The sequence below is a fragment of the Rhineura floridana genome, chromosome 1 (genome assembly GCF_030035675.1).
Source record: "Rhineura floridana isolate rRhiFlo1 chromosome 1, rRhiFlo1.hap2, whole genome shotgun sequence".
In the NCBI taxonomy this organism is placed as follows: domain Eukaryota; kingdom Metazoa; phylum Chordata; class Lepidosauria; order Squamata; family Rhineuridae; genus Rhineura; species Rhineura floridana.
Genome location: NC_084480.1, coordinates 50,851,077 through 50,876,816, shown reverse-complemented (window position 1 = coordinate 50,876,816; position 25,740 = coordinate 50,851,077). Strand labels below are relative to the sequence as shown.

At 41.2% G+C, this 25,740-nt stretch overlaps 2 protein-coding genes across 4 annotated transcripts in view; one reads left to right on the top strand and one right to left on the bottom strand.

Moving 5' to 3' along the window:
* The window catches only part of NAIP (NLR family apoptosis inhibitory protein), a 43,890-nt gene extending 42,063 nt beyond the window's left edge, over positions 1-1,827 (top strand). Inside the window, 1 exon segment of the mRNA XM_061621342.1 lies at positions 260-1,827. Coding sequence (XP_061477326.1) covers positions 260-624 — 365 coding nt within the window. The 3' untranslated portion in view covers positions 625-1,827.
* On the bottom strand, positions 1,442-25,465 carry LOC133381835 (survival motor neuron protein-like). 3 transcript variants are annotated; one of them, XM_061621366.1, is made up of 9 exons: positions 25,210-25,460; positions 24,284-24,355; positions 22,879-23,004; positions 15,554-15,751; positions 8,400-8,537; positions 7,442-7,513; positions 6,903-7,013; positions 5,042-5,103; positions 1,442-2,680 (listed from the first exon to the last, which is right to left on the bottom strand). In XM_061621366.1, exons 1-8 carry the CDS (start codon positions 25,261-25,263, stop codon positions 5,047-5,049), a joined length of 828 nt encoding a protein of 275 aa, XP_061477350.1. In that variant the 5' UTR covers positions 25,264-25,460; the 3' UTR covers positions 1,442-2,680; positions 5,042-5,046. The 3 variants fall into 3 exon arrangements, with proteins under 3 accessions (XP_061477350.1, XP_061477340.1, XP_061477359.1); XM_061621356.1 differs by lacking the exon at positions 25,210-25,460 and adding an exon at positions 25,075-25,154; XM_061621375.1 differs by lacking the exon at positions 24,284-24,355 and having other exon boundaries at positions 25,210-25,465.
* Positions 25,466-25,740: the final 275 nt, after the last annotated feature.

Sequence of the window (25,740 nt, the reverse complement as noted above, 5' to 3'; positions counted from 1 at the left end):
GGGCCCTGGGCAAGGTGACTTTGTGGGCCGGCTGTGCTGTTTACAGCAACAAAGGAAACTGCCCTATACCGAGTCAGCCCACTGATCTATCTATATTGTCTACATTGACTGGCAGCGTCTGTCAATGGTTTCAGACTGGGGTCTCTCCCAGCCCTATCTGGATATGCCAGGGGTTGAACCAAAATTCTTTACACTGTATGTGTTACTAATATAGTCCAGAATAATTTTAATTATTCACTTATACTTTTTTTTTTTTTAGCAAACGTAGCAGCTGAAGGTGGTTTCCAAAAGCTTGAATTCCTATGCCTCTCAGTAAACCACAACATTACAGAAAATAGTTGGAGAAATTTCTTCCAAACATTGACCAATATGCCAAACTTACACTATGTGGACTTCAGTCGCCTTTTCACACACCAAATCAAATGCCAGGCAGCAACTGTGAAGTCTTTTACTCAGTGCGTCTCCAGGTTACACAACCTCAAGACAATTAGTATGTTAGGATGGCTGTTCGATGAGGAGGACCTCAAAATGTTTAATGTCATGAAGGAGCAACATCCCCAGTCAAAAGAATTAAGTTTAACCTGGAAATGGATCTTGCCTGTTGCACCAATTGTAAACGAATAGAGAAGAAATGGGTCTAACTGTGTAAACACTGATACATAAATCAGCAAAGAGTAATTGTGAATTTATTTTTAATGGAAGAGGCAGGTAAATAGAATTGTAACTCTTTAGGTATAACTAAGAATTGGGCTTTTGTGTTTAGAAATGGTATACCTCTGGTAACAAGTTGCTGAACAAGAGGAGCATTATTTTGAGGGGCATTCTGACAAAAAAAAAATAGGTGACAGTGGGAGCCTCCATTTCTCCCTATGATTCTATATAGTGTACTGGGAAATTTAGGTGGGAAAACAGTAGCAACTTTCAGCATTCCCAATTTTATTTATTAATTACATTTATATTGCACCCTTCCTCCCAGAAGGAACCTAGGGCGGCAAACAGACAAATTTCCACTGCCTCCTATTTTAGCCCCTCCCCCAACATTGGGCTAAAGAATTGTCAGCAAGGCACTAACCCTGATTCTGTAGCTTGAAAAAAATGACTCTAGGTTTCCATATCTGCATTTGGCCTTCAGGAAGGGAAGTAAAAGTTTGTACATCCATCAGAATGGTAGTAACTCCCAGCTCAATGTTGTCAAAAGAAAATGGGGAATCTGTACATAAGCTGAACCTTGCAACTTGCCCTCACTTTCTCTCAAGTCCTCAGTCAACATAAATAGGTCTTCAGATGCAAGCGAGGAGGGGCACTCCAATTTTTATGCACAATTTTTAGTGCAGTATCAGCATATATTTATAAAGTGCCCTAGCACAAAATAACAGTGTTCACCTAGCATGACAGGAATCAAGTGTACCAATTTCATTTCATGTAAAAAAAGAAAATCACATTTTGTTTAACACAGTTTATTCTGAAACTACCTATACAAATAAGGAGAATATACAATTTAAAATAAAAAAGCCAACACAAAGAAAAGCAGAGTAGGCAGGAAAATAAAAAAGGGACTTTCAGAATTGTAAAAATAATTAGTAGCAAATGCCTCATATAATGTCCATTTACGATGATCTGTTGTAGCTGGTACTTTGCCATATTTTACTGTGCTAAAGCTACTGGATCTCTGAAAGAAAAATTTAACCAATGAGAAATCTTGTACAGCACTAGGTATAGTTCACCTTTTCATTCTTTACAAACCTCTTCAAAACTTGCTGTATATGGAAAATTCTTAATTTTAGCTCTTACTTACTAAGAACAGAATATCCCGTTTATTCATTTGGCTGAATAATGCAATTTGCTTCTGTTGAACTGTAAGTTCTCATTCAGTTGAGTAATATGTATCATGGTCTTTTCAGATAAGTGATGGAACTATCCTAAAATGCTAGATGATAAAGCTTGTTACAGATTGGTTGTATATCAGCTGTCAAACTGCATGATGTGGAGTTAATTGCATTTTGGGCATTCAGCTCTTTGTGGTCTCTGTGTAGTCACGCATATAAGAGAGAATGGGTTTACCATCAGGTTGAAGTAATTTGACTGTTGATGGCATCGTTATAACCTGTCATCCTTTTTGCAGCCACTGTCCAAAACTTAGCTGAATCTTTTCCAAGGGCTGCCAAACCAAATTCCATCTGTGAATGTTATATAAATTCATCTTTGTATGGAACTGCATGCTTGACAACAATACAGAAACAGTAATGAAGTACCATTTTCCAGGTCCCCAAATTTCAGGAAGGACTAATACCACTCTGAAAAAACAACTTCTAAACTACCTTCTTTTTATTGTAGAAAGTTTATACATTTAAAGTCTAATGCATGTCCTGTATTACAAATTTACAAAATATTTAATCTCATTGTGCTATAATTTTGGATAACCAATGAAAACAGTGATAATAATATTCTGGTTTATTATATACTCCATTTCAGTCCATGTATGATTGTTACAGCATTCTATGAAAGAATGTTACAACTTCAATTTGGGCCTGTACTGATGAGTTGTTTCTCTTGAAGACCGAAGGTTCTTCTTCCTTAGCAGGATCACACTGCAAGCTTTGATTTGGTTCAGAAGTATTATAATGAAAACGACATTGCAGGGTCTGGGGGCAGGAAAGTTATTTCCTTAGGTAGTCTACACCTTCAGAAGTTAAGGGTTAAGCAGAAAAAGGTTAGTTATAATTCCTATATAGTATAATCTTCTCAATATAGTATTTCATTTTATTACTATCATGTTCTGTTTTTGAAATTAGTGTAAAGCCTTTAGAATGGTCAAGAACTTAAAAAGCAAATTTAAGTTTTCTGCTAACAAAACCTTTTAAATCTAGCTGGGTTTATGTTGAACAACTTGAATACGTAATTACATAAAGATTCAAGTTCAGTTCCCTCAGAGAGATGATGATGATGATGATTAATAATAATAATAATAGCCTGCCCTTCACCAATAGGTCCCAGGGCAGGTTATAAAATCTAATATATATTAAAAACAATTAAAATACATTTCAATCACAAGAATAGGGTGGGTTCTGAAAACAATCATCATCCAAACCAAACTATAAAAGGATGTTTTGTAGCTTCTAAATAATTTTTAAGCTTTCTAATATATAAATATATACATACTCAAGTTAGAAAACAATTTTATTGACAATTCAAACCAGTTGAATGATGTAACTGGTAGATAACCTCTCCCTCAATTTAGACAGGAGTTGTCTAGCCCTGAGTTTTGGACTGCTGAATAATTAATCACCTGAATCTACACAGTTTCTGCAGTCACCACTGCTCTCTGCAGCTAGAATAGTGATATACATCCGTATCAGCAAAGTATGGTTAGATTCCATAAAATTAACATCACTCATGGTTTAAATATTGCAGTCAGCATATAATCACTATAGATCTAGAAATGAAAAAAATGTTCTACATTTTAAAAAATGCTTTACAAATCAAGCAAGCCCAAATATATTCACATGAAGATGAATACAGGCGTACCCTGCTATACGGACCTTCACTTTACGGACACTCGCGAGTACGGACATATTTGGAAGATCGCCGATTTGACTTGTTTGGCCCCTGAGCGGCTTCCTTTCTCTCTCCCATGTTGCAGAAGAGGATTTTAAAAAACACAACAGCCAGAGTTTCCCCGTTGTTTAGAAACATTTGCTTTTTCTCTGCACCCATTTTTCTTGTTTTGTACTGCTTTTCCTTTTGGGGGGAGGGGAATGCCCTCCTTGAATGTAGCAGACGCGGCCAAAGGCGTTTTAAGACTTCAGTTCTCCAGTTAAGGTCTCGTGAAGTCAGCGGGGGGGGGGGGGGCTCCTAAAACCAAAAAGATGGCGCCCGCCAAAGCAACAAGCAAGAGACTCATGGCTTTAAAAAATAAAATATTTTTTTTAGGTGTGTGGAGAAGGGGAGGAGGAAGAGAGTGCCCGTGGGAAGTGGTCTCTTTAATGGATACAGTGCGATGCTATTGGAGCAATCCTGCACAGGGTGAAAGATAAACAAACAGATGGGCGCGCCGCCACGGCAATTTGCTTCCAACTCTCCCAAGTTTGGGTTTTTTTCTTCTTCCAAAATGGGTAATCCCCGGGATCCAGAGGAAGGAAGCGCACCTGGAACCAGGTGACCACTCAATTGTTTATCTTTCTCCTTGTGATTTTGTTATTATTATTATTGTGGGTGTGGGAGAGAAGGAGAGGTGATGGGATAAGAAGGAAGCAGCCAGACCTTAAATGGAGAGTGGCATGTTTGTACAACCTCGCTGCTCGCCAATACTATGAGGCGCAAAAGAGGGAGGAGGGACCGAGGTGTGGATCGGGCTCCTCTTGCCTGACATCCGCCACAGCAACCCATATTAAGTACATTTTCGGTTTATGTACTCGCTGTGGACCCATTGCGTACGTTAATGTGGGGTATGCCTGTAGTTCATGCAGTCCAGAATAGGCACCCAATTACTGACACCAGGTGATAAAGCAAGGATATCCAGTCAGCAACCTTGTTAACAGTGAGAATATCATTGCTGGCCAGTGGCAGATTCCTCTCTGTGAATTATCCAGTCAGCAATCCTGGTACCAGTGAAAGCTTCTTTGCTGACCAATGTAGAAGTGGGATGTCAGTCTCTGTGGGAGATTTTTTTAAAACCTAGCTTTAAAGAGACCATATAGCAGACTGAATTCATTTTAGAAGTTATGCCACTGCTAAGTTCATGTTCTACCAAAGATGATCTATGTATCATAAATAGATAAAATGTAACAATCTGATGTTGACAGTCTAGTATTTTCTAGTATTTTGACTACCCCCACCCCTTTGCACCAAGCCTGGATTCATATAATTGTGGGTGCCTATTATTTTTGTGGGTTCCCAAGAAGACACCATGAGGTGTGCTTTCCCCATCTCCCTGCAAGCAAATGTATGTCAACGGCCCAAAGTTTATCTTGTACCTTCAAAATGAAATGAGTACAGCTTGCCCTCTACTACCAGTTAAGTTAAAACAATATGCAGTACTTACAATAGCTACTTAGAGTGGCCATGTCTCCCCAAGGTTGCTTCCATTCGGCTCTGCTTTAGACCCTGTGCAACACAGGATACAGAATGAGTTGTAACTGAAAGCCTGTTCGTTTTGCAACCCTATAATTTACTGGGGATGGAAATCAAATCTCAATTATCTAAGCTTTCTTGAGTTAATACCTGTGATGAAATCAGTTCACTAGATCTTTGGTTAAGAGAAGGAACAGCATCTGGGGCTCCCTATTTTTGGAAGAGAATAGACAGTTTCTCCCAGGTTATGTGTGTGCAAATCTGTCAGTCACAGTGTTCCATGTTTCTTTAAAAAGAGCTACAGAAATATTCATTTTATGCCATCTCAGACACCTATTGGCAAGTCAAAGCTATGTTATTTCTTCTCCTGTATTCACAGCCTGTGACAGTGTTTCATCACAAAGTGATAAGTGAACTGATTTGATTTTAAATTTGTTTGTCTTAATATAATAAGAAAGTGGTAACCATTGGAAGCCGTTATTTTTACTGCCCAGCACAAACCAACGGACCAGGGGTGGGGAATCCGTGGCTTCTTAGAGGTTGCTGAACTACAACTGCCACTGTCTCTGACTACTGGCTATACTGGCCGGGACTGATCAGAGTTGGGAGTCCATCAACAGCTGGAGGGCCACAGGTTCCCCACCCAGACAATATTCAATAGCACAGAGTTTTCTTCATGTCAAGGCCTCACATTTTCTTCAGGAAACATGTTATGCATGCAATTGGGGAACTTCCAAGGATGTGCAGAACATCTCTCTGTAAGAACCACAGACAGCAAGCCTAGATCTGCCCACCGAGTGGGGTGGTCCACATTTTGGCATTTGTGGAAAGACCATATATTCTATAAGCGGGAATAGAACAAATCTGTTAGGCACAGCACACTTCCTAATAAGAACAGGCCCTTCCCCTGTCTTATACTACTCATTGGAGGCTGAAGGTAATGGGTGGGGCAGTGAGAATCCCAATCCTACTAGGAGAGGAGCTTGGCTTAAGGAAGTCTTACACCCAGCATAAAAAACCTGTGGCACTCCAGATGTTGTTTGACTAACTTCCATCAGAGCCAGCCAGGATGATGGGCCTTGGAGTCCAACAACAGCTAGAAGACCACAGGTTCCCCATCTTTGCCTTAGACATTGTGATACATGCCCCCTGAGGCCCAGTGTCCTGTCATGTATGGATGAAGACTTCTCTCCTACCCTCCTCTGCCTCTGGTAAGCAGAGGTCCAAAGTAACCTTGGATACAGCTGTGCATGTCTGGCATATTCCGAGTAGTTGGGCATTGTTGGAACTGGACATCCTAAAATACCCAGCCACCCCTGTGCAAGAGTTTCCCAAGCCTCTTTAAGCCCAGAATCCTCACTCACTCATTCTAACATCAGCAGACAGCACAGGGGGCAAAATGAGAGGAACACCTAGGGACATGGAGGGACCCATCTTAATCCTCATGATGTCATTAGATTTACTTCAGTGAGGTTTATTCCCAGGTAAGCAAGTATAGGACTGTAGTAGTCAAAGGTGTGGATTATAATCATGGTGGGCCCTGAACGTTACATATTTATGAGGAATTTTCTTTTATCCTTATTGACAAAAATGTTTCTTTACCCCCCATCCACCTTGACTAAGTAGTTGGATATATAAGAGAAATTCTTCCCATGAACCTGAAAATGCAGAATATTTACTCTTAAATGTAAAGAAACTTCAGAAAAAGGAAACCCATAAATCATAATCAAACAAATAAAAAGATTAATTTATTTAAGCAGTGTTATCATCATAATTGGTGAGTTAGGCAGGCTGCTTGCATTTCAGTAATGAAAAAGAGGTACATTTCTTACCAGGTAGTAGCCAGTGTGATAGCCACTCATATACCAGGCTATTAACATACTTCCCAGTGCTTCATCATCATCGGGAGAATCTGGACTAAAAGGTGGTGGAGGTGGTATCAACTAAGAAGATAAATAAAAGACTTTTGAACTAGACTAGCTGTTTTTTCTTCTCTGAACATTTAACAAGAAATAATCTCAAGAAGTCTTAATCTCAAGTGTCTAGAAGAACAGAAATATGTTCAAACTGTAGTTACAGTTAACTAGTCCAAACTAGCACACATTTCCAGGGAAACAAGTTCATATTTAAGAACATGTGTCTTATTGGGATAGACATTTATTGCACATCTTAGTTTTTTCAAAAAAATTCCAAGCATTCAGAACAAGTCTTATTGCAAGATCGATTGAATTAGGGAAATAATACTTGTAGAGGAACATTCTATTATTTAAATCCCCAACTCAAATGGTACAGTTCAGTCTGGGTTATTAACCTCCCTGCTTGTGACAACCAGAGTACCCCTTTATTGTCTCATGTTTTACCCATCACTCACCGGCGGTCCTGAAGGAAATGGTGGAGGCCAGCCTGATAAAAATGGTGGAGGTCCACTGAATTTCATGCCTCCCTACATGTGTAATTTAAAAAACAATAAAAAGTTCTTCATTATACCAACACTTGCAAAATTAAACATGCAAGACAGAGCAAGAGGCCCCTGTTAGTGTTGAAATCTTTAAGTATCTCACAAAACAATACTTGAAACTGGAATAAAGTATTATAAAGCTTAAAAGCCACAAGGTCCTTCGTTAAGCTTTTCCCAAGCATAATATATATTTATATTACACACACTACTGAGCAAGGCTTCTTCTGTATTTAGCCATCTCAGGAACGTGCTTCATACCAAGTTAGACCACTAATCCATCTAACTCAGTACTGTTAACAATGACTGCTAGTGGCTCTCCAGAATTTCAGGCCCAAATGCATGTTATGCCTATTACATAAAGTGCACAGCTTCATCTTCTGATCTCCCTTAATTTTTAAAGATCGCAGGACATGTGGGGTGGTTTATTCCTTCCCTTCCCAGTTGTGGTCCCTTCCCCGAAAGATGCACCACTGTGATTTCGCCCCCCTAAACCTTGTAGCTGTGCAGAGTGTTTTGTCAGGGGTGGGGTGGGAGAGATTGTGGCCAGGGAGGGAAGCGATGAACATCTCCTGCCAAATGTCCTCCCATGCCAGTAAAAATGAAAGATTATTACACAGTAAACATATAGCTTGGCCCTCAGACAAGGCTCTCTCCCAGCCCTACCTGGAGATTCTAGGTACTGAACCTAGGACTTTTTGCATGCAAAGCACGTACTCTCACCACCGCACAACAACTCTCCCCTTCTGTCTATGACTAGAACGACACTTGTACTTCAGCTTCTAATGAGAAAGGTAAAGATACTACTCTTCTCAATAGCTGGAATGCTACCGTGTAGTAAACAGTTGTTGTTCAGACTTGCTTCTATGCTTACCCTTCCAGAGCCCAGTACTGGTGGTGGTGGTGGAAAGTGGGAATTCCATTGTGCTGATTTTGTACGATTGTATTTGTTTCCAGGTGACTGGAAACAGAGGTCACTTTCATCTGTTGAATACTGAGTCTCATTTTCATTCTAGAAAAATAATTATAATTAGAAATTTGCAACAGATATTTTCAAGCCATACTTAGGAATAACTAATGATATTTCACAAATAAACACTCTTTACTTTTTTTGTTCCGATTCTGTGACCTTCCTAAAGACACCCTTTTAAATAAAACTACTTTAAAAAAATGGAAATGGACTGCCTACAAGTCCATCCCGACTTATGGTGAACCTATGAATAGGATTTTCATGGTAAGCGGTATTCAGAGGGGGTTTACCTCCTTCTGAGGCTAGTCCTTGTGAGGCGTCCTTCCCTGGCTCTCCCTGTCAGGTTCCTACCTGCCCGTGGTTACTGCCTGTCTCTAGGCACCACCAGGGACTCCACCAGTCCGGACCGCTCTCTCTTATGATTTCTCTCCCCGCTCTAGCACAGATCTCAACAGATCCCCCTGCTAGGCAACCACCAGTAACGTCCCAATACTAGTATTCCCAGAGACACTGAATACTGGTATTGTTATTCTCTTCATCGCTGCCACCATTTATTACAGTTCCCCTTCAGCCTTGGTCATTACCTTACCCTCCCTTCTGGTCTGTGAAACCCCAGCCAAGGATCAGGCCTTTGGTAAACCAAATTAAGTATTTATTACAGATAACAAAGCTAACAAGATTAACAAGATTTCTTATTAAGGCACATAAGCAGATGGTTTTACTCAATACTAATCCGAACTCCACCTCCCTCCTGGTAAACAACTCTCTAAACCCCACCAAGCAATCCACTCTTTCTCTTCTTCCCCCCCAGATTCCACAATTCACCACCTCACATTCACCCAGATTTACCTGTCATCCTTTCATTTATACTGTCAGCCATTTTAAACATTCAGCCAATCATCAAGCATTCTATTGCCCATTCACTCCCCCTCCTCTTTCACTACTTACCATGTATACTCTAAACAACCAGCACTTACCATAAATACACTAATATATAGGAACATCACATTTCCCCCCCCTTAAACAACTGCAGAGTATTATTCCTGTTCCAGGATTTATACGTCGCGTTAACAAATAAAAGTCTCTATGGGGAAAATGTCTTTCTTTGTTCCTCTGTCTGGTCACGTCACTGCAGTCCCAGCCACTTGCCTGGAAAGTCCATCGGCCAGTACATTGTCCTTGCCTTTGATGAACTGGAAGTCCACTTGATAGTCCTGTAGGGCCCAGGACCACCTCTGCAGCATAGTGTTATGGTTTTTCATAGTCTGCAACCATAACAAGGCCCGATGATCCGTAGTCACTGTGAATCTTCGTCCCCACACGTATGGGCGCAACTTGTTCAGTCCCCACACGACCGCTAGGCACTCCTTCTGGACCAACAAATAGTTTTTCTCCCTCGGCGTCAGCTTGCGACTCAGGTACGCCACTGGATGTCTGGTGCCTTCTCTCTCCTGTAGCAAGACGACTCCCAGCGCGAGGTCCAACGCATCTGTAGCCACGATGAATGGTTTCTCATAGTCTGGTGCTATTAATATGGGTCCTTGGCACAAGGCTTGCTTCAGCAGATCAAAAGCCTTCTGACATTCATCCGTCCATACCACACGCTCAGAACACTTCTTCTTGGTCAATTCATGCAAGGGGATTGCTATTTCCCCAAAATTTCTCACAAACTTCCTATAAAAACCAGCCACACCCAGAAATGCCCTTACTTGTTTTTTGGTTAAGGGGATCGGCCACGCTTGTATTGCCTCCACCTTGCTCCATAAGGGGGTGATTTTCCCACTCCCCACCTTATGTCCTAAATAGATTACTTCCTTTAGTCCAAACTGGCATTTCTTAGCTTTTATTGTGAGGCCTGCTTTTCTTAAGGCCTCCAATACTGTTGTCAGGTGTTGGACATGCTCAGGCACCGACTTGCTAAAAATGGCCACGTCATCGATATAGGCCACTGCAAAATCTGACATGCCTCGCAACACAGTATTGATTAGCCTCTGAAATGAACTTGGTGAGTTCCTTAGTCCCATGGGTAAGGTCACAAACTCATATAACCCATCTGGTGTACTAAAGGCAGTTTTGGCTCTGGATTGCTCGTCTAGTTCCATTTGCCAAAATCCTTTACAGAGATCTAGTGTAGAGATAATGGTTGCTGCCCCCAATAACTCTAACATAGCGTCTACCCTAGGCATAGGATACGCATCTGGGACAGTAATTTTATTGATTAGCCGATAATCAATGCAAAACCTTGTCGTTCCATCTTTTTTCGGAACCAGGACAATACTTGAAGCCCAGGGACTGATGGATTCCCTGATCACTCCTAATTCCAGCATCTCTTCCACCTCCTTTTTGATCTCATTCAAAACTTTCCCATTCACACGGTACGGAACAGATCTGATTGGGGCATGATCTCCAGTATCAATGGAATGTATAACTATACTGGTTCGGCCAGGTTTGTTGCTAAAGAGATTCCTATAGGTTTTCAAAACTCTCAGAATCTCCTCTTTTACTTCCTCCTTCACCTCCTCTGACCATTCCACTTGATCTACCCCTCCTTTGTCTTTGCTTTCCTGTACCAAATCTGGAAGTTCAGGCCCACTTCCCTCAGGGAATAAGGTAACTTGCAACACCTGTGCATCCCTGGTATGGTAAGGCTTCAACATATTTACATGAACCACTTTGCTTTTGTTTAATTGGTCTGTGGTAATTACATACGTCACTGTGTCAAGCCTTTCTCTGATGGTATATGGTCCTTCCCAGTTAGCCTGTAATTTGTCATGTTTCCTGGGTATGAACGCCATAACCATATCTCCCACATCATACACACGTTCTCTGGCTGTTCTGTCATACCAGTAACTTTGCTTCTCCTGTGCATGACTCAAATTCTCTTTCACTACTTCCATCATTGATGTTAATTTATTGCGGAATTCCAATACAAAATCTACTACAGAAGTTTTGTACTCTCCCAGAGTTCCTTCCCATGAATTTTTTAGCAGTTCCAAAGGTCCGCTCACTTTTCTAGTAAACATGAGTTCAAAGGGTGAGAAGCCTGTTGACTCCTGAGGGACTTCTCTGTATGCAAATAAGAAGCATCCCAACCGTTCATCCCAGTCTTGTGGGTGATCTTGAACATAGCTTCTTATCATGCCCTTCAAAACTCCATTGAATCTCTCAGTTAGCCCATTAGTGGCGGGATGGTAAGTAGTGGTCTTTAGATGTTTTAGACCACAACATTTCCACATACATTGCATCACTTCTCCCATGAATACACTGCCTTGATCTGTCAGCACTTCATGAGGGAAACCCAGCCTCATAAAGATTTTTAATAAAGCCTCTGCCACTACAGGGGCTTCTACAGATCTCAGTGCTTCTGCGTCTGGGTACCTGGTGGCAAAATCCACCACCACCACTAGATATTTCTTGCCATGCCTTGTGGGTTTGGAAAAAGGGCCCACCAAATCTATTCCCACTCTATAAAAGGGTTGTCCAATTATAGGAAGGGGCTTTAAGGGTGCCTTGGTCTTTACTCCACTCTTTTCCACCTTTTGGCATATTCCACAAGATAGACAATGTTGTTTTACATCCTTGGAGATATTTGGCCAATAATAATGTGCAGCCAATCTCCTCTTGGTCTTTTTTATTCCCAGATGTCCTGCACATGGGACATCGTGGGCTACCTCTAGCAATCTGGTTCTGTATTTGCTAGGTACTATCAATTGCTTCACTGGTTCACATTCATCCTTTCTTTCAGCAGGCATCCACAGTCTATATAAAATCCCATTCTCACACACAACTTGATTCCTCAGTTTGTCAGTGAAAGGAATCTGTTGGGTCAGCGCTTGTTCCTTTATCTGCTTCAGACTTATATCTTTATGCAGCTCTTCCCTGAATTGATCTGCTTCTTCCCCAGAGACCACTTGATACAGTTTGTCTTCTTCAGCAGGCCTGCTAGTGGTTGCTATGGTGACCTGAGGCTGGTTAACAGATTCCACCCTGTTTGTTTCAGCCCCCCTTAATATGGCTTCTTTTTCTCTGCCAATTTGCTGTCTGGTCACTACATAGATCTTTCCTTGGGCGCCCATTACATCCCTTCCCAGTATTACTGGTTCTTGTTGCTGGGCATTAATGCCTACTTTATATCGGCCCTCTCGGCCTCTCCAAGTCATATCCACTAGGGCCACAGGCAAACTTTCTGGTTGACCCCTCACTCCTTGGATAGTCACAGTTTCCTGAGGTAATATTACCTCAGATTTTATTAAATCTGGCCTCAGTAATGTCTGAGCGGCACCAGTATCAAGCAATGCCCAATAATTTGCCCCTTGTACACTCACTTCCTCTCTCAGACTTGAATCCAGGTCTGTTACTTCTGTCCAGTTTATCTGGCAAAACTGAACCTTTTTCGCTGTTTCTAAAGCCTTGGGCTCTGTTCTCACTGCCCTTGTCTGAGCAGGATTACTAATGGGGTTGGCAACCTCACATTGAAAACGTAGGTGCCCTGGTCTACCACATTTGTAGCATAATTTCTCCTCACTTTTAGGGTACACAGATCCACTCGGGGGTGTCCTGTGCCCTTCAGATTTTAATGGAGGACTCACTCGCTGTGGTACCACATCCCTTCTGCCAGCACTATATGGTCTGGGTTTAAACTCTCTTGATGTTTTCCCCACCCAGCCAGTTCTATTGGAGGCAAAGTGATCCGCCATCTCTGTGGCCTCCTGCACAGATGTAGGGGAACAGTCTTTGACCAGGAGCCTTATTTCTGGTGGTAACTGATGGTATAATTGATCCAGTATCATGAGGCTTTTCACCTCTTCCACTGACTGAGCTTTGGCACTACTCATCCACTTTCCAAATATATCCATCAACTTTGCTCCCAGTTCCACAAAAGACCTCCCTGACTGTATCTGGCAATTTCTGAAAAGCTTTCTAAAATAATCAGGCCCCAGTCTGAATCTTTTAAACACTGCTTCTTTGAATTCAGCATAGGCGACGGGCTTGTCTGAGGGGAAATATTGGTATACCTCAGCCAATTCCCCTTTAATCAGGTTTGATAAATACTGCATGTATTTATCTTCAGGTAGCCCCCACAACTGAGCTGCTTTTTCAAAGGTGCTGAGGTAAATTTGAGGATCTTGACCAGGCTCATAGACAGCAAAGTCCTTTGGAGTAATTTTTATTTTTGCTCCATCTCTCTCTTTCCTTGTCTCCTCAGAGTGAAATTTCTATCAAATTTTAACTTTTCTACTTGTAATTCAGCATCCAATGCTCGTTGCTTCTCCCTCTCCTCAAACCCCAATCTCATTCTCTCAATTTCCAACTCCCTCTGTTTTTCCTTCTCTGCACCTTCCATCCTCAATCTCTCAGCTTCCATCTTCAATCTCTCAGCTTCCAACTCCCTCTGCTTGTCTTTTTCCTCAGCCTCCCATCTTAACTTCTCTCTCAAGTACTCTATATAAGCGGGATTGCTTAAATATCCTTCTGGGGTCTCTTCCCTGACAGGTTGTTTTTGCTGGGCAGTTGCAAATCCTATAAGTGCTACCCTCAATTCATCTACCCCTTTACCCTCGTGAGGTAAATTGAATGTTATGCACTTCTCCACCAGCACCTCTCTTTTCATTTTTATGTATTCAGCCATGGTGTTTGAGTTCACTCACTCTTTGCCACACACTCTTTGCCAGTCACTCTCACAAGAAATCTTGGTTTGTTATTTCTGTTTGCCACACAACTATTAGGGATTGTATAGTATTCGTATCTCACTGCTACAGCCAACACCTGTGACGTAGTCTCCTTTGTCACCACGTGTCTTTGGGACTGTCTTTGGTTCGTATCTGGATTCTCTGTTGTTCGTATCCCACCGCTACTGACACCACATGGGTTGCGTCCTTCCCTGGCTCTCCCTGTCAGGTTCCTACCTGCTCGTGGTTACTGCCTGTCTCTAGGCACCACCAGGGACTCCACCAGTCCGGACCGCTCTCTCTTATGATTTCTCTCCCCGCTCTAGCACAGATCTCAACAGATCCCCCTGCTAGGCAACCACCAGTAACGTCCCAATACTAGTATTCCCAGAGACTCTGAATACTGGTATTGTTATTCTCTTCACCGCTGCCACCATTTATTACAGTTCCCCTTCAGCCTTGGTCATTACCTTACCCTCCCTTCTGGTCTGTGAAACCCCAGCCAAGGATCAGGCCTTTGGTAAACCAAATTAAGTATTTATTACAGATAACAAAGCTAACAAGATTAACAAGATTTCTTATTAAGGCACATAAGCAGATGGTTTTACTCAATACTAATCCGAACTCCACCTCCCTCCTGGTAAACAACTCTCTAAACCCCACCAAGCAATCCACTCTTTCTCTTCTTCCCCCCCAGATTCCACAATTCACCACCTCACATTCACCCAGATTTACCTGTCATCCTTTCATTTATACTGTCAGCCATTTTAAACATTCAGCCAATCATCAAGCATTCTATTGCCCATTCACTCCCCCTCCTCTTTCACTACTTACCATGTATACTCTAAACAACCAGCACTTACCATAAATACACTAATATATAGGAACATCACAGTCCTCCCCAGCTGGCTAGGGCCTGCTCAGCTTGCCACAGCTGCACAAGCCAGCCCCTTCCTTGTCCACAACTGCCAGCTGGGGGACAACTGGGCTCCTTGGGACTATGCAGCTTGTCCACGGCTGCACAGGTGGCAGGGCACATAACCCCCGAGCCACTCACTGTGGAGTGATCTTTAGCTGGCCCTTGACACCCAGGAGACACGAGCGGGGATTTGAACTCAAGACTCTGGACTCCCAGCCAGGCTCTCCTCCCCATTGAAGATCTTATTAATCTGCCCTTCAGTAACTCTCCTTTCTAGAGCTTACCACCCTTTTCCTATGTGCAGGAGGCACAAGACCAAATTCTGCTCCTACAGAAATAGGTACAATTCCATATTTCAGATGTGTTAGCTTTAATTCTCACATGTTCTACTTGTATTAGCTCTGAAAGAACTGTTGAAATGAGAAGTTGATCCCATTTCAGTTGAGCATAAATTTCATATTTGCCTTTACCTCAGTAGCACTTCTCTCATGTGTTCCCTCAGTATCGATTGGTGGTAGCAGATCTGCCAGATTTTGCTCTTCTTTATTTCCATATCCAGTATAGATAACTATACAAGTCCCTTTCTTCCAATTAATTGAGGTAATAGTTGCTTGGTACACATTGCCATCTTCAGACCAAACTGCACTGCATGCATCGTTAACTCTCCACTGCATTGAAAGAAAATATCAAATTGCGTTAATTTCTACTTTATTTTATTACACAAATACGATTTCCCTCCTGCATAAGTGTCATATTTGTGATATACCTGTTAAACATACCTATGTAAAAATTATCATGTTATAAAGTTTTTAAGATGTTTTAAAATATTTTGTTAAAGGATTTTTTGGTGTTTTGTCACTGTTTGCCACCCTGGGCTCACTTTGGGAGGAAGGGCGGGATACAAATTTAATAAGAAAGGAAGAAATGAAGAAAGAGTGCTCTCCTTCAATATTTGTTAGCCACAATATGCTAGCTTTAAAACCTCCACATTGGTTATGCCACTTTTTAATTTGTAAATCAGTTTTAAGACTTTATCCTTTATCATCTCTATTTGAAATAGTTCTTTGGTGGGGAGGGGTGGAGTTTGGACGCCTGCAAGATGGCAGTGTAGAGTGGGCGCTCCCAAGCCCTAGATTAAAACAACTGGAAGAACGAGTGATAGAAGACAGCATGGAACCCCACCTCAATGATCCGTGAAAGAGGGATGACAACAGGATTACCCCAATATAAGAATAGTGATCTTACACAATATTTTGCAACAATGGGGAAGAAAAAGAAGGCCGCATTGGTCAGATCGGCAAACAACGAAACAAAAATGGTGCTAGTTCCTGCTACTGCGTCTACAGGGACACAAACGGACAAGGTATCCGGCTCTGCGGTTGTGGGTGTTACAAAAGAGGATATGGCTGATCAATTTAAGTATGTTAAACAAGAAATCCTTAACTGGTGGTTGACAATATTAGAAACAAAGTTAGGGGAGCTACGCAACAGGATTGAATTGGCAGAATCAACAACAAACAACATGGCAGCTCAGGAGGAAAGAGTTCAAAAGTTAAAAACTGAAAACAAAAATATGAAACTTAAGCTGCAGGATTTGGAAAACTGAAATAGAAAATTAAATCTTTGTTTTCATGGCCTGGAAGAAGAAATAGAAAAAGATAACATCAAAGGTTTTTTAATACATTGGCTGAATTCACTCCTCATGGATTTTACATTGAAGGAGGAAGATCTAGAGAGGGCGCACAGAGCACTTGGCCCTAAAAGGAAAGACAGCCCCAGGGATGTAATTGTCTGCTTTGCAAAATATACTGTGAAAGAGATTTTGCTCAAGTATTTGAGAGACCTGGAGGTAGTGAAATGTGGAGACTCCGTTATTCTGGTCCTACAAGACCTGGCCCCTGAGACACTACAAAGGTGAAGGCGGATGAGACCCTTCACTTTAAAGTTGCAAGGTGGGGTTTCGTTATTATTGGGGCTTTCCCTTCCAACTTGTAGTTCCACACAAGGGTGCTATTTACTCTGCCACAACCGGAAAAGCAGCGGCAGACATACTGAAGCAACTACACTTTATGCTCCCTAAAGGCCATGGCGAGAAGGAGATGAGCAGAGAGAATGATGGTGGGGAGGATACGGATGATGACAGTGGCGACTGGGAAACTGTATATAGAAAGCAACCATATAGAACACAACAAGGCAGACTGACCAGAGACAATTATAACAACACCCCCTTTCCGTATCATAGACTATGGAACCTTCTGAACAGGCGCTGCTGAGGCTAACAACTGTAAAAAATTCAGACTCTGTTCCTAAGGAAGCTGGGCAACTACCGAGACAGCAGCAGAGCAGGGACAGTGCAGTAAGACGAGTAAAGATGGGGATGAACTGCTGTATATGTTTGATAATACTTTCATTTTTTCTCTTTGTGGGTTGAAACAATGTTGTTATGGTTAACGGGGGCGATGGGAATCTCCTACTCGACCGTGGCAGACTTATGAAGAAATAAGTCAGTGTATCCACATAATTTAATTACAATACAGTAGCTTTTCCAACGTTATATAAAAGATTTAATTTTAGCCCCAGTGTTACAAACCCTCTGGAAAGGGGGTAGTTAGCATGTAAAATTAAAGATCCTGAGTAAAGTAAAAAATTTGCTCAGATATATTGGGAAGTGATACACTTGTACAGCCGCCAGGCCCTAATATTTGGGGTGAGGCGCAGTTGTAGTTTATAATTAGTGTTAAGCAAAGGGGGTGGGGGGAGGGAAATAGTGTTAAAGAAGATTAGGAGGGAAATGGGGTAACTGGTGTAAGGGGAAGGATAGGTAACATCTTTGAAAGGCAAGAAATTAAATCAAGACGAAAGCTGCTACAGATATTATGGCAAATGAAATAAAAAACACTACACAGAATATAAAAGGTCTAGGGACAATAATTAAACGACATAGACTTTACAAGCTGATATGGAAGTTAAAACCAAAAGTGTTAATGTTGCAAGAAACACATAAGGCCAAATCAACAGATGGATTTTTTAATAGCAAGTATTGGAAATACAAATTTCTGGCAAAAGGCAGTAGCAAGGCAAGGGGAGTGGCAATATTGTTTCATGAGGATGGTTTCTTTGAACCAAAGAGAAGCAAGATAGACAGCCAAGGGAGATTTCTGCTTGTAGATGGGATACTGAGTAACTCAAGACTAGTCACCTTTGCCACATTTTATGCACCCAATACAGGTCAGTTAAATTTCTTCCACAAAATGTTGGGGCAACTACAACGTTTCACAAAAGTAGAGGTCATTTTGGGAGATGACACTAATTTAAATCTACAGGGGATGAGTAGCAAGAGGGCAGAAAAAAAAGAGGTGGGAGTGCAGTTGTTAGAGAAAGAAGGATCCCCAACCCAGGAAAGCAAACATGAAAAATCATGAATTTGTTACAAAAGGAAGATCTAAGGAAAGTCTGGTCTGAAATAAATCCTGGGGAATTCAGCCATACATTTTATTCTAGGCCACATGGCTCATTTTCAAGGCTAGATTCCCTCATTGTCTCTGATTCCCTACTGAATTGGGTACAAAAAGTGGACATAGGGGCAATTAAAGTTACAGATCATGCCCCTGTACACTTGAGTATAGCAGATTCGTTGGGACAATCACGGCGTAGCAGTTGGAGACTTAACCCACTGCTCTTGTCCTCATCATCATTGACCAGGGAAATAATTAGGGAAGGTCTATCTAATTATTTTAAAGACAACGCAGCAGAAGAAATAACAGAGGAAGTCTGATGGGAGGCTATGAAGGTTGTGGCATGAGGTATTTGCATTAGTGAGTGGTCCTACATAAAAAGTGTCAAAAAACAACAAAGGGATAGATTGCAATTAATGATTACAAACAGACCAGTTCTCAAAGGATCAGAAGAGAAGTGGAAAGGAAGAGAACAGAAATGGCCTTAGCAGATATAGATGATACAATGCTGAGTGTGCTATATGTTAAACAGAAATATTATGAAGAGGATGGAAAAAGCTCAAAGATTCTAGCAAACAGGGTGAAAATGAGAAAGAATATAATTAGAACTCTTAAAATAGGCCAGAATGAGTCAGTTTATAACAATAAATCTATAGGGAATTCCCTGGCAACGTATTTTGAACAACTGTATGAACAAAAAATCAAAGACAACCGAAAGATACAGGAATATCAGACACTAACCTCCTGAGTTTATCAGAAGAGGAAAGAAGGTTATTGAATGCCCTTATCAAAGAGGAGGAAGTAAGCAAAGTTATTAAAGATCTGAAACCGAATAAGGCTCCAGGGCCGATAGCTATGCTGGTAATTTCTATAAGGAATATAAAGACATATTATTGCCAACTATGACACATCTGTTTAATTTGATTTTAGATGGTTCTAGGTTGCCTCCAACTTGGTCTCAATCACATATAGTCCTGCTACTAAAACCTGGCAAGGACTCCTCCCCCCCCGATTCTTATAAGCCAATTTCACTACTTAATACAGATTATAAGATTTTTACTACCATTTTAGCCAATAGATTAAAATTAGTAATCCAGAAAGTAGTGAACCCTGATCAATATGGTTTTATCCCTGGTCGTTATATAGCTGATCCCATTAGGAGATTAATCAGTATCATGAAGTATTGTAAAATGAATCAGTCACCCTTAGCCCCGTTAGCAACTGATATATTTAAGGCCTTCGATAGTGTAAATTGGCACTTTTTATTGAATTCATTAAATGTGCATCAATTTGGCCACAAATTTAATAAGGAATTATATTTGCATCATCCACAGTGAAGATACGAGTCAATAATACAGAAAGCAGGAAATAAAATTAAATGTAGGCACCAAACAAGGTTGCCCTTTATTATTCACTCTGATTATAGAATTTTTGGCAGGTAGGTTGAGGATATTAAGGGAGTTAAAGTGGGCAAGAAAGAACATTTATTAAGTTTATATGCTGATGATTTACTTTTGATGATTTCTAACCCTTCAGAAGCAATGCCACATGTAAAGTCAGAGGTGAAGAAATTCAAAACAGTCTCAGGTCTAAAGGTAAATTTTACAAAATCTGATCTACTGTTCTTCCATATCCCCCCAGATACCCAAAGATGCCTTTTGAGGAATCTTAGAATTCCTTTGGTTTATTCCCACTTTCAGTACCTGGGGTCCAAATTGCTAAAAATCTCAATAAATCTTTTAAATACAATTATGTCCCATTATGGAAAAAGATACAAGCAGACTTGCGGAGATGGTCTCGATTGACCTTGTCTCTCTCCAATAGTATAGCTCTAATTAAAATGAATATTCTCCCTAAATTCACATATTTATTTTACATTCTTCCCATAATGATACCTTTTAATTGTTTGAAACATTGGCAGCATAAAATAGAATTCTTTATTTTCAAGTCAAAAAATCCCAGAACAGCTAAAAATCTTAGGTACAGAGGGACAAAAGATGGAGGGTGGTGTGTCCCAGAAGGGTTGTTATCACTCATCAAGCCCACCGACAGGTATGCCTTTCTCCTCATCCCTGTGGGAACAAATGATACTGCCAAACAGAGCTATGAAGAATCACATCAGACTTTGAAGCTCTGAGAAGGAAGGACTTTGGGGCCCAGACAGTTTTTTATCCATCCTTCCAGTACTTCGAGGAGGAGTAGAAAGGGAAAGAAAAATACTCTGCGTGAATGAATGGTTACGAAGGTGGTGCTGACGTGAGAGATTTGGATTCTGGGACCACGGGCTATGCTTCCTGGAAGATGGACTGCTGGCAAGTGATGGGTTGCATCTCACAAGGAATGGGAAGAATGTGTTTGGCTACGGCATGGAGAAGTTCATCAGGGGGCTTTAAATTGAACCCCAGTACTCAGAGCAATTTTAAGTATGGTTCCATGGCAAGCCACCCTAATGTGAAAAGGAGTCCAAGATGGGTGGGAGTTTGTACAAAAGGAAATTCTAAAGGCGCAATGGCAAGCAAGGAAAAAAGGGAGAAAACAACAGAAGCCAATGTGGCTTCACAAAAAGCTTAAAGATGACCTGAAAACAAAAAAGGGCATATACAGGAAGTTGAAAGAAGGCCAGACCACAAAGGAAGATTACAGGCAGGTATCACGGAATTGCAGGGATGGTGTCAGGAAGACTAAAGCTGAGAATGAGCTGAGGTTAGCGAGGGATGCTAAAAGCAGCAAAAAAAGCTTTCTTCAGGTATGTCCATAGTAAAAGACAGAGAAAAGAAATGGTGGCACAGCTACTCAATGAGTATGGCAAAATGACAATAGATGACAAAGGAAAGGCAGAAGTGCTGAATTCCTACTTTGGCTCAGTCTTCTCCCCAAAAAGGGTCTATGACTCTCCCGGGAAACATGAAGTAGAAGGGGCAAGATTGGAGCTTGAGACGGATAGACAAACGGTCAAGGAATACCTAATCACTTTGAACGAGGTCAAATTGGCAGGGCCCGATAAACTGTATCCTAGAGTATTGAAGGAACTGGATGAAGAACTCTCAGAACCGCTGTCTGTTATCTTTGTGAAATCATGGAGGACTGGTGAAGTGCCGGACGACTGGAGGAGAGCTAATGTTGTCCTTATCTTCAAAAAAGGCAAAAAGGAAGAACCAGGGAACTACAGACCAGTCAGCCTCACATCAATCCTTGGAAAAACTATGGAGCAGATTATAAAGCAGTGAGTCTGTAAGCACCTTGAAAATAATGCAGTGAATACTAGGAGCCAACATGGATTTATGAAGAACAAATCCTGCCAAACTAATCTTATCTTGTTTTTTGATCAGGTAACCTCCCTTGTAGACTGTGGGAATGCTGTGGGCATAATATATCTCGACTTCAGCACAGCTTTTGACAAAGTGCCCCATGATATTCTGATTAGCAAGCTAGCTAAATGCGGGCTGGATGCAACAACTATTAGGTGGATCCACAGTTGGCTCCAGAATCGTATGCAAAGAGTGCTTCTCAATGGTTCCTGCTCAAACTGGGTGGAAGTAACGAGTGGGGTACCACAGGGTTTGGTCCTGGGCCCAGTGCTCTTCAACATTTTTATTAACAACTTCGATGAGGAGGTACAGAGCATGTTTATCAAATCTGCAGATGATACAAAATTGGGGGGCACAGCCAATACCATGGAAGGCAGAAACAAAATTCAAAGGGACCCTGATAGGCTGGAGCTGAAAACAACAGAATGAAATTCAACAGGGATAATTGCAAAGTTCTACACTTAGGAAAAAGAAACCAAATGCACAGTTATAAGATGGGGGATACTTGGCTCACCAATACATGTAATTATTTTATTACTGTGTTACCATATGTATTATCATACAATATGCTTGTAAGGATATGTATAAGGAGGAATTATAGAAAAAAGGATCCCTGAGGGAGGGAATTTGGGTGTTCATAATTTTGATATTATTTCTTTTTTTGTTAAGAATATTTGTTAAATAAATAAAAGAGTTCTTCAGATGCACTACCTAAAAATACTTTCCAGTAGTGTAATTCTTGTAAATACATAATTATCGTAAAACAAGTGTTATCCCTATATCAAGAACTAGAAACTGGAACAATAGAACAGAACCAATGGCAACATACAGGTCACTTTAAAAACCAGGCTTTCTATTTCCCTATCAAACTTCAAGCACAACAAGAAATGGGCGACTTAAGATTTGGGTTCTTGTGCTTTCATTCTGTATTACTTTCTTGTGAAAAGAATATAGGATCTTAGTTCCATGATGTAAAAAACAAACTTCTAAATACTATTCTCAGTCACATAGGTTGTTTTCCCCCAAAATGACCTGTTTCTGTGGTGTAGCATTACTTTTCTTCCTAGTCTTGTTCTTTTTGTTATTTTTTCTTTTTGTCCCAGCATTTTGCTCGGTTTTATCCAAAGGCTCTGAACAGTCACCATTCTTCAAAGCATGCTGATGGAGAAAGTAAAAATACAAAATAATTATAGTCTGGCTTTCCAGCTTCCTTTGCTCTTTAAACTCTATGGTTTAGCTATTATTATTTTTAAAAAATAATTAGTATTAACACAGTAATTATTTTAAAATATCCATGTGGTTCATTTAGATAATTTGATATGATGCATTGCATTTAATTTGGTACATCAAAACATATCAAGCAAATGAGCAACAAAACTTAACTTCTAACTCAAGACTATAAACCTTCCATCTCCCATAAAGAACTATTAATCCATGGATTGGCAAGGCGTACCAGTGGCAAGATTCATGGTGGAAATACAACTATTTTAATGGGGGAAAGGACTTCTCAATAGGGATGCTCTGCCTTTTGAATTATCTCTGCAGATAGGCTTCCTGGACAACCTCTCATGTCTTTCTGGTGCCAGGTGAATAACTTTTTAAAATTTCCCCAGATCTTTCTGGCTTTTGAATTTCTTTTTATTATGCCCCAGTCCTGTTTAATGTTTAATATTATTCCTGCTGTTTTAAAATAATAATAACAACAATAGCAGCACCAGAAGCAGGGTTAGATCTTAAGCAGTACTATACTTAGCAGTATCATACCACTGAAGTGAGAATAGTAGAACAATCCTTTTTAAAAAGCAGTTGCGGTGACCTCAGAAGGTTCAGTTACCAGGGATGCTTGCTAAAGCCACTATAAGTCCCTTTAAGTTAAGCTTGTCTAATACACTAAAAGCTGCCTTAATCACGTACACATGGTGTCCACACTAAAAACAAACTGCCCTCAGCCTGTTTCTGAGCAGCATGGGATTCTCGGGCACATTATTTAACAATCCTCTGTACGAAATGACTAACTGACATGCATCTTAACTATTCTGGGGTGATAAAACTGCATCACTTTGAAACAGCAGGTAGAATCTGTTTCATCTTAGATCAAGAACAAGTTAAATACAGACGAGAATATACACACAGTGTCTTTTCTAGAGTTGCCAACTTTTGGGAAGCATATTCCTTTAAAAGTTTTATGACAAACTGAACAGATTAAATTTTCCCTGCTGCTGCCTTTCAGCACTAGGAAAACTGCTCCTGTGGTTTATCTGCTTGGGTCCAGCTGTTAAAAACGAAAGGGCACTGACAGAAGAAAAACACAACAGCCTTCTCCTGTCTCTTTCTTCCAGTCCACCTATTTCTGGGATTACATTCAAGGATCAAAAAAGGTGACCTTTGTACAAGGTTGAGCCTTTTAGCAGATGGAGAATTCTAGGGTGTGCTTTACCTTGAAGGATGCAACTGCTTTATCATATGCTTTTATAAGTGCTGTATCATCCCATATATCAGAATCATCACTCTGTAAGAAGAGATTAAAGGACATATTTTCTTTTTATTTTGAATTTAAAACCAAAAATCTTCTGGGAGTTACAGTCAAATCTACAGGTTGCAGCTTCTTCAATATATCATTATTATGTCATGCCATACTATATTATTGCAAGGATCTAAAGAACGACTTCACGTGCACAGACTTGGGCATATTGCCAAATAAGGATTTTTTAAAAATAGCTTTTAATAGCCATATAATAATCTATTTTTTCCATAGTTTCATAGGTCTCAATAACTGTTTGCTCTGTACAAACCAAAGCATGGCCCTGGGCATGCAGAACTAGTTGTGAATTTCTTTACATTTTCAGACACCTTTAAGGTATTTAATGTAAAATTCCTGCTTTTATTGCTGTTGCCAGAGCTAGTCTTTGGAGCAGAAATCCAGGGCCCCACTCAGCAGAATAATCAGAAAGGCCCCCAAAGGCAGCAGAACTGGTTTACAACATTTAACCTGAGGATTAATAATGTAATTGGGTTCAATGGGACTTACTCCCAGAAAAGTGGGTACAGGATTGCACACTAATATGCATTCCGCCGCCCCCGACCATTAAGTTCCAAGTCTAAAGTTATTTTCATTTTGTAAGCGGATGAAACTGCGCCCCCCAAATTCCCGCTCCCTCCTTTCAACAGTCTCTTTCCCTCACAGACTTGCTCTCTGAACTTCGTAGGTTAGAGTCTGAGCAGCTAAACCTCTTCCGAGCTAAAGCAGCGCAGACCAGTCCGCAGGAGACACGAGGCCGGCTCGCCTCGCATCCGACAACCGTTCCTACCAAGGGAAAGAAAAGCCATTCGAAGGCCCACGAGCGGCCCCGCCTACCCCAGTACCTGCCCGGCCCCCCGTCTGAACAGCACCGCCTCGTCCTCGCCGCGAGAAGCCATGAGGACACCCAGTCCGGGATGAGGGACTGAGGAAAGCTGAAAGAAGGAGGCGGCCGTCGTGGTGGTGGTAGTCGCCGCCGTCGCTACCTCATCCGTCAAGGACCGGCGGGGAGGAGCTCCAGCAATAGAGGCTTCTACAAGCGCGCCCGGCTCCTTGGTGCCACCTCGGGTGATTTACTTACTGTCCCCTACTGGCGGGGAGGCCTCCGCCTCTTCCCCGTACTGTCTTCTTTCTGTGAGAAAATCAGGGGAGAAAGTCCCTTAGATAGCTGGTCCGTTAGCAGCAGCCATTAATGACAGCTCCTTTTAGTGTGTAAGAAGAGTCTATGTATTCCATTTCTAACGATGGCCAGCGAGACTGAGCTATTTAAAATTTGTATACCAGCCCTTCATCTTGTTAGTACAGGGGTATCCACCGTGGTGCCTTCCAGATGTTATTGGATTACAAACTCCCATCAGCCCCAGCTAGCATGGCCA

Excerpts from the sequence above, each read along its gene's own strand:
- LOC133381835 (XM_061621356.1), bottom strand. The coding sequence starts at position 25,137 with ATGCGAGGCGAGCCGGCCTCGTGTCTCCTGCGGACTGGTCTGCGCTGC. Across the intron at positions 15,752-22,878 it reads ATGCTACACCACAGAAACAG|TGGAGAGTTAACGATGCATG; the intron begins GTCATTTTGGGG and ends CTTTCAATGCAG. Across the intron at positions 8,538-15,553 it reads ATGAGAGAAGTGCTACTGAG|AATGAAAATGAGACTCAGTA; the intron begins GTAAAGGCAAAT and ends TTATTTTTCTAG.